This window comes from Octodon degus, unplaced genomic scaffold (assembly GCF_000260255.1).
Source record: "Octodon degus isolate 3935 unplaced genomic scaffold, OctDeg1.0 scaffold00203, whole genome shotgun sequence".
NCBI lineage: Eukaryota > Metazoa > Chordata > Mammalia > Rodentia > Octodontidae > Octodon > Octodon degus.
This window is the reverse complement of record NW_004524779.1, coordinates 1,156,927-1,169,602: the sequence shown is the minus strand read 5'-3', so window position 1 is coordinate 1,169,602 and position 12,676 is coordinate 1,156,927. Positions and strand designations below refer to the sequence as shown.

The window sequence follows — 12,676 nt, the reverse complement described above, 5'->3', positions numbered from 1 at the left end:
ATATATATAAAACCAACATATACTCTCAGCACTGGAGGCTGAGGCAGGAGGATCGAGTCTTAAGCCAGACTGGGTTACTTAGTGAGTTCTAGACCAGCCTGAACTACATAATGAGAATGTCTCAAAACAAACATACATCACTACAATAAAGCAATCATCCCACAATATAAATTAATCCAATCATATTGCTCCTTCTTAAAATGCAGTCACAAATTAGGGCTGATATAGAATATAAGTACTAAAGAGGGATAAATGTAGCTTTAGCACCCCAAAATGTCTTTTGAGAAGAGGTACCATGAGGGACTAACTTGGAGCACTAAAAACACACTAAATATTTTGCTTCTGTTACCAGTAATAAAGAGAAAAGAGCCTTTATATTCTTTTCTGTATAAAAGTTAAAAAGTACAAACTCCTAAAAATTCTTAGGACAAACTTGTTCAGACACATACCTGCAATCCCAGAGCTCTTAGAACACTAAGGCAAAAAGATCCCAATTCAAGCAAAGCCTGGGTAATTTAGTGAAAAAAGGGTTAGGCATGTAGTTCAGTGGTACTTAGCCAACACTGAGCTACTTAGTGAGTTCAAGACCAGCCTGAACTACATAATGAGAATGTCCCAAACATACATCACCACAATAAAGCAATCATCCCACAATATAAATTAATCCAATCATCTCGGGCCTTTTTTTTTTTTTTGGAGACAGGCTCTCCCTAAATGCCCTAGTCTGGCCTGGAATGGTCATTCTGCCTCAGCCTTCTGAGAAACTGAGATTTTAAAAATGTGTATCCAATCATATCACCTAACTTGTAAGCCCTTCTAACAGTGACACCATGTCCTGCTCTCTCTTGCATCCTCAAGATCAACACTATGCCTAGCATGGAACAGTCTATCAGTAAATACTGCATTATCAGAAAAATAATGTAAAATTTTATTCACAACTCAAAGAACTCGTCTCCTTTAAGTTTCTTCTCAAATTTCATTATCTTTTGAAATAGTTCTTAGAATTTCAAAATAGCTGGGAGTTGTGGTACACATCTATAATCACAGCACTAAGAAGTTGGAGTATTCGCTACATAATTAGCGCAACAGCAGCCTGAACTATTTAGAAAAACCTTATCTCAAAATAAATGAATAAATTTTCTTTTACTATCTTTTTTTTCTTTTTCTTTTACTATCTAAAACACTTGTGACCTTTTCTGACACAGACAACATAAACACATATCAATTATGAGAAATGTATTACACAAAGTAGGAATGGAAACGCCACTTAGCCAAATAGGATGCATACCACAGTTTGAAACTTTTATACTAGCCATGTAGTCAGTGGTTTTAGAGAATGATTAAATGAAGGTTTTTCTGGCTATCAGGACTTTCCTGTTGATGGTCCATCCACCTTGTATTCTCCGTGGTACTTTTATCTTGCCTTTTCTTTTTACTCCACTCAAGCTCACTCTGCATAACCAGTTGCTCCCTCTCACTTTTTTTTTTTTTTTTTTTTTTTTCTCCTTCCCTGGGCTTTGCAGGGTGGGAAATGGGTCATTGGTTTGGCCACATCATGAAATAAACTACAACAGAAACCAATGAAGTAGAAATTATTGGACTTTTTTTTGGTATTTTTAGGGAACAGTATACAGGGTGTTCAGGGTCTTCCTATATAGATTGGACTCGTAGTGATCCACCTGTTTACATCCTCCCAAGAGCTGTGATTATAGGCCTGCGGAGCCACCACAGCCCGTCTCAATTACCATCTCAGTGCGCCCCAGGAGTGAGGTCAGCAGGGGAGGGCCAGGGATTGAACTCCCAGACCCTGTGCCTGCTTGCAGGAGCTTCAATCTGCTGAGCTATTTGGCTGGCCCTTCCTCTCACTATTCTTACAAATAAACTATCACCATTAAAAAAAAAAAAAAAACTAAGACCTTTCTTACCAAGAGATTCTGTAATTTCAGGAAACATACACCTACTGTGCAAAAGCTATGAAATTCTGTATTAGTAGGCACTTCCACACTTCCATCTCCTTTCTACTTTCACATCTGTCTTACCTTCTGCCAGTTTGTTCTTTTTTATAATCTTTTTTTTTTTTTTTTTTTTTTGCAGAACTGGGGATTGAACTCAGGCCTGTGCACTTGCCAGGGAAGCGCTTATTCTACTGAGCCATCTCCCCAGTCCCTATAATGTCTACTACTCCCCTTGTTAGCTCTTACATCTACATATCTTCCCAAAGCTTCATATGCTCATAGGTGTGGCTCTGGGGGGTGGCTGCATCACGGATGTGTGAATATGGAGAAAGGGTGGTGTACTAAATTAGTCCCCTGATTGATTTAGCATAAATTTTGGGTGTAGATAATGGGAAGGCCCACCCTGGGTGTGGTTGGCACTAATCAATGGGCTTATAGCCTGAAGGAAATAAAAAGGAAAAGTGAAGCTCACTGTTCAGGCATCTTGCCTGCACACCTCTGTCACATCCCTCTGCCTTGCAGCTCTGCAATGGAGCCAGCTCACTACAAACTGAAACTTCTACAAACTAAGCTTTAATAAGCCTTTATTTCTTTAACTTGTGGATGCCAGATATTTTGTCCCAGCAAAGAGAAAGTAACTAACACAACCTCACATTCACTGCATGAATTAGTCTGATTTTATGTATACACATTCTATGTGAATAGCTAGGTATCATGTCAAAATTGGAGTTAAAGGGCTTCAGCCACAGTTAAAACATTTTTTATTTTTTCAGAATGTTTTAAAAAGTGCCGAGGAGGGCTGGTGAGATGGCTCAGTGGTCTAAAGCACCTACTTAGAACAAGCTAAGCTTAAGCAAAGCACAGGGACTGTGGTTCAATCCCCCAGCACCACATGCCAGCCAGCCCCGCCCCCTGGTGGGCTGAGCTGGCCACACACACACAAAATAAATAAATTAATTAATTAATTTTAAAAAAAAAGTGCCGGGGAGATAGCCCAGTAGCATAAGCACTTGCCTGGCACCAAGTTACTAAGTTCAATCCTGGTTACTGAAAGGGAAAAAAAAAAAGTTTCTAAAAGTTGTTTTTTTGGAATAGATCTCTCAGCATTCTTTCTTCCTGTTTTAAGAACTGAAATAACTTTTGAAAGCAACCAACAGTCATTTAAAGCTATGTCTGATGAACACCAAGAAAGATCATATCAAGTGAATATTCTGTATGCAGGATGACTCAAAAGTAACAGCACTGGTCTTCTTAGGCATTCCAACACCTTAGATATCTGGAAATGTCTTACATTTATTGTAAGGCATTAATGATAAAAGCAGCTTCTGATATAACATCAAAGAACAGGACTTTCCTTGCCACTTGTTCAAGGGTTTGATAATGGAAAAAAATGTTTATGATGTAAGATTAACTGAAATTTTCAGAATTCTGAAATATATATCATGATCCAAAAAGTAAAAATAAATATACAGTCAGACTAACAGCACTTGCCAGTAATTCTAGGACTTGGGAAGCTGAGGCAGGCCAATCACCACAAGTTCAAGACTAGCCTCAGCTACACAGTGAAGCCAAGGTCAGCCCAGACTATATAGTGAGACCCTATTCCCCTCAACCCCCACAAAAAGTATATGAACAAGAAGTAGAAGATAATATGTAAAATATTTTTATGAGTAAATTACTTTTTAAAAATCATTTTATATTGTCATATTCTAAATAAGTTTTAAAAATCAGCCATTACTTAATATTCACTGTATCACTGAATACATAGTAAAAAATACTGAGAAATGTCTTTTTTTGCATTTTAGGGAAGGGTCTACAGGATGTTCAAGATCTCACTACTAGGGGGCTGGAGAGATGGCTCAGTGGTCTAAAGCACCTACTTGGAACAAGCTTGATAAAGCACAGGGACCGCGGTTTGATCCCCCAGCACCACATGCCAGCCAGCTGCGCCCCCTGGTGGGCTGAGCTGGCCACACTCACACACACACACACACACACACACACACACACACCCCAAAATAAATGTTAATATATAAATAAATTAAAAAAAAAAAAAGATCTCACTACTAGATCAGACACTTAGTGATCCACCTGTTTACAGCCTCCCAAGAGCTGGGATTTTAGGCACGTGCCACCACGCCCAGTCTCAATCACTGTCTCAGTGCACTCAGGACCAGCATAGCAGGCCTGAAAATCAAACCCAGCCCCTCCTTAGTCCTGCTTGCAGAGGCTTTAATCTGCTGAGCCATTTGGCCAGCGAAGAAATCTTAAAAATCACTTTGCCTTTTTAATTCCTAAAGTCTACAGAATATGTTAAGATTCACTAGTTTTTATCTTTTTGTGGGGGGGGAGATGTTCTTTGTTTTATGCTTTGGAGTATCATACTAAGGACTGTGCACAGGGAGCACTGAGCAACTTAGGTCCCCAGATCTTGAGTCAGGGTCTCACTACATTGTCCAGGCTAGCCTCACACTTTTGATCTTCCTGTGTCAGCCTTCCAAGTAGCTAAAGTTATATAGTTTAAGACACACAGAGGTGATAGCTCAGCAGCAAAAACAACAGCCTGGCAAGTGCAAGGTCCTGAGTTAGAGCCCCCATACCAAAACAAAACAAAGCAAGACTCATAGCTGTGACATGCGTTTGCCTTTACTACAATGTTGCGCTTCCAGATGCAATAAAAGTCAAAGAAATCAGATCATAAACTCCTAAGGTCAATCTAATTAATCTAGCAATGAATAAATATAAAATGCCTTTTAACCATTAACACTATGATTTAAATCACATGTAGAAGAATCAGCATTTCAGGAGAATCTCCATCTTTTGAGACAGCCTCTGGCTATATAGTTCAGGCTGGTCTTGAACTCAGTAATATAGTCCAGCTGCCCTCAAATTCAAGCGATCCTCCAGCCTCAGCTTCTGGAATGCTGGAATTACAAGCATCAGCCACAACGCCTTGCTCCAAAAATCTCTTTTTTAGACTTGTAAAAAAAAAAAAAAAAAAAGCTCAAAAGGATCAGTCATGATTTTTTAAAAACGTTGCCTCCGTTGGCCTCAGGCCACAAAGCTTAAGAGTTCTCCCAATAGGTGCAGGCCTGTATTCCAGCACTCAGGACCACTTGGATTTTGAGGACATCATGGGCTAGTAGTGAGTTCAAGGCCAGCCTGAACTATGAAACCAGACCCTGTCTCAAAAAGCCAAAAGAGGAGTTCCTCCTGCCCCAGCTTTCCACACAGCTGAGACTTCAGTTGTGTATTACCAAAATTCATCTACATATACTCAAAACATGGCTAGGGAGGTGAATAAGAAGAGGTAGAGCATTCCTGATGCTCTCAGAATGCCAAAAATCAACAAAAATTTATGGTTCACCTTTAGGGTGTCAGGAGCTTGGCTCAGTGGCAGTGTTTAGCAAATTCAATCCCCAGAGAGAGAGAAAGAAAAAAATAAATAAAATTATACAGAGGACTGCCCAGGAAACAAGTTGTATACACTAACAAGAAAAGAATAGAAGCAGTTAAATGAGTCTGTTTATCTCACTACACTTCAGGTTTTGTGTTTATCTTTAAAAAAAAAAAAAAAAACTGTTAGCCGGTCCTGGTGGTGCAAGTCTATAATCCAGGCACTTGGGAGGCTCAGGAAGGAGGATCTACAAATTAAGAGACCAGCATGGGCTACAAAATCAGCTCAAGGACAGGCTGAACTGTATTAAAGAGACCCTATCTCAAAAAAGAGACCAAAAAACAAAACCTGTTGCATTAGAAAATAGCCAGGCATGGCAGCACACACCTGTAATCTTAGCATTTGGGAGGCTGAAGCACGAGAATCATTTGAGTTTTGAGGCCAGCTTGGGTTACATAGTGAGGTTAAGGCAGGGTGAAGTATGTAGCCAGACCCTGTCTCAAAAAACAAAAGTGATACAAAGAATTAGTGGAATACACTCAGAGACATTTCTAGAAAAATGGATGCACCTTGAGTTCATACTCTTAAGTGAAATAGAGCACACACATGTAAATACTGCATTATTTCTCTGGTGAGAAACTAAAAGTGTAAATAAGGACCAAATGTATCACAGGAACTATAGAATAGGAAGCAAACATTCAAATGGGGAGGGGAGGGAGGAAGAAAGTAAAGATAAAAGTAACAAAAAAAAAGGAATCATGGAAACAAAGCTTTTTGTAAATAGTGAGGGAAGGAGGGATTGAAGAGAGGATAAGGAAATGGGGGGGGAGACAAGTTATGTCATGCACAGATACAAATTCTCCATGATGAATGTGATCTATACCAAAATATACCAAAGCCAGGCATGGGGTGGTAGCACATGCCTGTAATCCCAGCACTTGAGAGGCTGAGGCAGGAAGGATCACTGTGAGTTGAAACCAACAGAGATCACAAAGTAAGCTCAAGGCTAGCCTGAACTGCATAGACAGACCTTGTCTTAAAGACATAAATAAATAAATATAGCTCAGCAGACTAAAGCTCCTGCTTAGGCAGAGTGCAGTGGCCAGGGCTTGACCCAAGGCATGCCAGCCCTGCCCCCAGGGCAAGTTTAGATGTGGATTGAGACTGGGTGTGGTAGTGCACGCCTGTAATCCCTGTTTGGGAGGATGAAAACAGGAGGATCACTACTCTATATGTAGTGAGACCCTGAACAGCCTGTAGACACTGCACCAAATACACTAAAGTAAATAAATAAATAAAATTCCTTTAGGGGGGCCTGCCCATTAGCTCAGTTGTTTAAGTGCCTGCTTAAGCAAAGTATTCAGGCTCATTATACTGTGGTTGGATCCCCAGATCCTCATGCTTACCAGACCTGCACTTAAGGCATCCTGAGAAAGCCAAAAAAATAAATAAAATATAATAAATAAATATACAAAAACTGAATAAAGCATTCTTGGGGACAGTAATTCATAACAAACTATGTCACCTTAAATAATCTCTAGGAAATTGAAAGATAGGATTAATATTCACTTCTCTATGTGATTCACTTCAAAGATTATTCATATAAACATAATGCAGCAATATTAACTTATATGCCAAACAACCTTCTAATTTTCTTCCACAGACATTGGGAAATGCACTTTAATAAGCCAAACAAGTTTCAAGATTTGGAAAGTAATCACCCCAGTTTTACGACACTTTATTTTACCAACTTCAACGGGTCACACTTCATGCCACAAGACAGTTAAAACATCCAACACAGAATCAGTATTGCCGTGAAAAGAAAAAAAATAAAATTAATTTTAATAAAACTGGAACTTGCACATAACCTATAGTGATGAAAATAATGCAAAATTGTACACAACCCTATCTTGCACGTCAAATTCTAACAGTGGAGTCCTTCACTGTGTCTGCATTTAAAAAATGATTTTGACTACCAGTGAAGTACAGACCCGTTAAGAGGAGGGAACTCAATTCTGACCTCCTTCCAAAATGACAAACTAGAACGTCAAAATTACACTCAGGCACATGGAGTACTCTTCCCTCAAATCACTCCACAGAGAACTCCATCATTTGCTCCGCCCTCTAATAACTCTTGCAAAAAAAGTTCAGCACTATCAGAGAGAAACAAACACAGAATTTACAGAATGGCTTAGGGCCTTTCCTCCAGGCAGTCATAAGTTCTGCGTGTGCCCTACTCGGGGGTCCTAAGAGAAAAGAAAAAGAAACCCCAGGCCTAAGGTTTTTTGGGGGGTATACCGAGCCCCAGAAACATCTCGCTCAGAGAAGTTTCTGCCGCCATCCCAGTTTTATCAGCAGGAGGCTCTGGCGCCATCGTCTTGGTCTTGAGGATTTTATGATGGGGAGGTGGGAAACGCCACAGAGGGTTCCACTAGGCCTACCCCGCGGAAGCTTGGGGGGTTCCCGCTCATTCTTCTCCCACAGCCTGAGTCCCCAAGGTGCTCCTGGGCACCCCGTTTCTGGCGGGTGGTCACTCGGGCGTGCAAAGACACTGGCGACCCCACCGCACCGCCGACCGGGCCGTAAGCCTCCAGAACAACCGCGAGGGTTCCGGGGGGCCCCAAAAGGGACTGGCGGGCCGGAGACCTGGGAGGGTGACCTGGCCGGGGGAGAAAGACAGGGACAGAGAGCAAGAGAGCCCCACAGCTCCTTTCCCGCTGCCCCGGTAGCAGAAGGAGCAGATGAGGAGCAGGGCGGTGGCCCAGGCGCGGCCCCCCACCCTTCGCCCAGGTCCCAGGCCGGCGGTGGGGACTCAGGCTCTGCCCAGCCCCCGCTCAAGAGCTGGCAAGGGGGCGTGGGGGGTCTCACTCCAAACTGCCAGGAGACCAAAATGAGGGGCTGGGAGCGCCACGGGCGCTGACTGCCGGCCGAACCCAAGACCCCGGCGCCGCCGCCGCCGCTTCCTCAGGAGGGAGGACGCGAGACGCGGGGGAAGCCCGAGGGAGGCGCGCACCGGGGCAGGCGAAGCCGGGGTCAGCCCCGCCGCCTGCTCCGGGACCCCACTTTCTACCTTCCGGTAACCGCATCGCTCACCCGTGATGGCAGTGAACTGCTGGATTAACCCCTTCAGCGCCGACGCCGCCGACGCGGAGCCCCCGTGGGCAGCCATCTTGCCGCCGCCGCTGCCGCCGCCGCCGCCGCAGCCGCCGCCGCCGAACAACAACACAGACACACACACGGCCGCCTCCCCCACCTCGCCGCTCCCAGTGCGCAGGGGCAGCGGCCTGAGCGCTCCGCCCACCTAGGCCCCGCCCCTCGCAGGCGGTCTGCGCAAGCGCGCTAGCATCAGCCGTACCCCGCTCGGTCCCTGGGTCGGAGCGCTCGCGGCTCTTTGCTTTGGGGCTGGGTTCCCGGTTGATGACTGCTCTCCGCATCCTCTTTGCAACCACCAATTCCGCCTTCTCTCGGCTCCCGGGCCCATCCCAATTCCCAAGGGAAGCATCAGTCTTGTCAGGTGATAGGTTCTATGAATTTCAGCTTCGCGAGCTTTGCTACCAGACCCAACTGTCGATAGCAATTTTGGTTTTCTTTCCTTTTAGGTTTGGTCACCCCCTGTACTCTGCTGCGTTTCCTGCAGCTCCCATTCAAAATAAAAATACTGGGCTGGGAGCTTGACTCAAGTAAAGCACTTTGTGGGATCCTGAGTTCAATCTCTAGTACCACACAAAAACAATAAAAATAAAACTATCCTCGAGTTGGCTACCTGGTGTGGCCTTCCATCCAGCAGAAACAAAATAATGTACCCGTTACCCTCCTGTCATCCCTCTGTCACAAAGGCACGGGGTGCAGGAACTGACACAAAGTAGATATGTAAACGACTGGGTGTGGTGGCACACGTCATCCCAACATTCTGGAAGGCTGAGGCAGGAGGATTGCTACTAATCTAAGGCCAGCCTGGGCTACATAGTGATTTCAAGTTCAGTTTGAACTGCATAGTGAGACCCCCGTCTCAAAATAAACAAGCAAACTAATAATAATAATAATAATAATAATAATAAGTACAATAAAAGAAAGTGAGGTAGGAGCACCAGAGTATAAGCCTAGCAAGCTCGAGGCTCTAGGTTCAATCTATGTCACAAAGACAGACAGAGGGGATTGGAAGAGGGGAGAAAGGAAAGGAGCAGAGGAGAAGGGAGGGGAGAGGAGAAAAAGGGAGGGAAGGGGATGGACAAACCAGGCAAGGTAGAGCCCTCACACTCTGTAATCCCAGCACTCTAGAAGGCTGAAGCAGGAGGGCAACCTGGGTGATTTAGCAAGCCCTGTTCTCAAAATAAAAAATGGTTGGGCATGTAGTACAGTGAGAAGACCCTGGGTTCAATTGAAAGTGCTGAAAAGAAAGAAGAAAGGAAGAAAATGAGATAAGAAACTTATATAATACAATCTTGAAACCCTCTTTGGATTATTAAAGAATATGAAAAGTACTTAGAATCCCAAGTAAATATACTTCAGCACTCCCTAAAATAATGAAAAATGTGAGGGAGGTGTTGTTTGGAGACAGGGTGTCCTTATGTAGTTCAGGCTAGCCTTGAACTCACCATGTAGCCCGTGCTGGCAGTGATCCTCTTGAGTGCTGGGATTACTGGTGTGCAGCACCAAGCCTAGATCACACTGAATTTCTGTTTGTATTTTACCACTCTGATGCCTAGGTTGTAAGACTCAAGAGCTAAGAACTGACTCCTTTTCTTTTTTCCTCTGCTTTTTACCCTATCAGAGGCATTAGGAATAATTTTGCTACATAGAAAGCTTGGCTCCCAGCAGCTTTAGTCAGAGGCCACTTCTGTCTAACAAGGAACCTGCACGTCAACATCCCAGCTCTGAGTAGAGGCAGGCAATCACTTGTTAGTCTCTGTTTGTGTTTCAGATATGGCTTCTCTGTGCCAGCCGTCACATGGACAGTCTACACCACAATGAGGTTTTGAAGGCAGAAACAGTGGGAAAGATCAAGTAAAATTTTCTAAGGAAAAAAAAATACATGTAAGATTACAAAAATTTCCAAGCGGCCAAGCCTGGTGGCACACACTTGTAATGCCAGCACTTCAGAGCCTGAGGCAGCAGGATAGATTATAGATTTAGGACTTTAGGAATTGTCCATTCTAATAACAGTTTCATTTTCCATAGTTTCAGTCTCCTGCAATCAACTGCAGAGTGACCTCAAACCATCAATGCCATCTTCCTGAAGCAGATGTATTCTTTCTGACATCTTGGCAGAAGGACAAGGTCATCATGGCATCTGAGGGCAATACTCCTGGCAAGATGTCAGAAGGCCAACAGGCTGGGTGTGGTGGCACACACCTGAGATTCTAGCCCTACTCAGGAAGATAAAGCAAGAGGAGTGCCATGGCTGGGCTCCGTAATGAGTTTAAGGCCCATCTGGACTATACAGAAGGACCCAATCTCTATAAAAACAATACAAAAAAAAAAAAAAAAACTATATAGAAGGTCTATAGTAGTATAGTGCTTTGGTTGTTTTTATCTTGCAGATCTGAAGATCAGACTCAAGGCCTTGCATATTGTAGGTGAGTGCTCTCCCCTGAGCTATGTGCATTCACCTTTCTTGACATACCAGCATGAGATGAAAGGTAAATACAGTACACATGGCTTGTGAGACTGCATTCACAAACATGGTATTTTTTGGTTTTCCTTTTTGTTTGTTTGTTTGTTTGTTTTGAGTGAGGGTCTTGCTGTATTTTGCAGAGTGAACTTGCTCATGCAGCCCAGGCTGGCTTAGAACTCACTGTGATTCCTCGGCCTCCTCATCCCCCATGCTGGGATTAAAGGTGTGCACATGTATGGCATTCGTAAACTTGTATTATAGTATGTTATTGTCATTTCCTGTTCCTGCTTTGTGTGTGTATCTGTGGTACTGGAAATGGAACTCAGGGACTTTGTACTGAGCTACGCCCCAGCCTTTGAGAAAGGGTCTCTCTAAAGCATAAAGTTGCTGAGGCTTGCCTCAAACCTTAACAGCAATCTTTTTTTTTTTTTTCTATTTAGTCTACAGGGTTTCACTAGGTGGATCAGACTCATAGCGATTCTCCTGTTTTCAGCCTCCCAAACTGTGGGATTACAGGCGCACACCACTATGCCCAGTCTCAGTTGCCTTCTTAGTGTGCCCCAGGGGTGGGGCCAGCACAGCTGGGGGTCAAACCCTGGCCCGTGCACTGTGCCTAAGCAGGTGCTTTAATCCTCTGAGCTATCTGGCCGGCCCCTCACTATATATTTCAAGCTAGCTTCAAATTTGTGGCAATCGTAATGCCCCAGCCTCCTGAGTGCTAAGATTATAGGTGTGCACCACGACAACTGGCAACCAGGCCACCATTTTATAGTAGATTAAAATGTGTGCCAATTTGGAGAACTTTGAGGGCATTGCTACTTTGGTAATAGGCTAGGAGCATTGAATTCGCTCTGTTTCTGTAAAAGGGGACTCAGGTTTTCAAAATTCACCTTGTAATGTAGTTGTTATAACTATATTTATTTTCCATTACTGCTGTGACCAATTACTGTAAGCTAGGTGACTATAAAAACAGAAATCGTGGTCAGGCAGAGTGGTACGCATTTATAATCCCAGAACTCTGGAAGCTAAGGCAAGAGGATTGTGAATTCAAGGGCAGCCTGGATTATATAGAAAAATCTTGTCTCACAAAACAACACAACAGCTAGGAGAGGCATTACATACTTCTAATCCCAATATTCAGGAGGCTGAGGCAGAAGGATCAGGATAAATTAGAGGCCAGCCTAAACTATATAGTGTTAGAAATGAGTCCCCATATTCAATTGTGGTGCCAGAAAGAATGCACTCAGACAGCAAGGAAGAGGACTTAACAAGGTAAAATTTAAAGTTTACTTCTGCAGAAGGGCACCAGCACACTCATACACAAGGCAGCACCAAGCTTCTGGAAGGCAGGAGTTGTAAGCCCCAAAGCCTGGGAAATAGCTGACCTTTTTCCCATTGGCTGGGTTGGAGGATCACAGTCTCTCCCCATTGGCTAGTTTAGGCTCCATGAAGGGTGGGCCTGAGGAGTTGCTGTGCTGGGTTGCTAAGGGATGGAAGAGCTGAGGGAGAGGGTATAGGGAATACAAGGCCTTGGCTATTGATAAACTGTCTTGCTCTGTATTCAGAATTTGGATTGAGCAGGTATTTCCTGTAATTTCAGTGTGTGCCTGAGGAGCCACCTACATGAGAATAGAGTCTAAGCTGCAGGCATTCCTGTTATATCTGTAAGGTTCCTTCCTCTGGCACAAAAGAGAAGCAAGAGCAAGGTAA

The 12,676-nt window shown here is 43.7% G+C and overlaps 1 protein-coding gene across 1 annotated transcript in view; it reads right to left on the bottom strand.

Annotated features, from left to right (window-relative positions):
- Positions 1 to 8,583, bottom strand: part of Ubxn7 (UBX domain protein 7) — a 102,263-nt gene extending 93,680 nt beyond the window's left edge. Inside the window, exon 1 of the mRNA XM_023704765.1 lies at positions 8,446 to 8,583. Coding sequence (XP_023560533.1) covers positions 8,446 to 8,521 — 76 coding nt within the window. The 5' untranslated portion in view covers positions 8,522 to 8,583. The remainder of the gene's footprint in view (positions 1 to 8,445) is intronic.
- Positions 8,584 to 12,676: the final 4,093 nt, after the last annotated feature.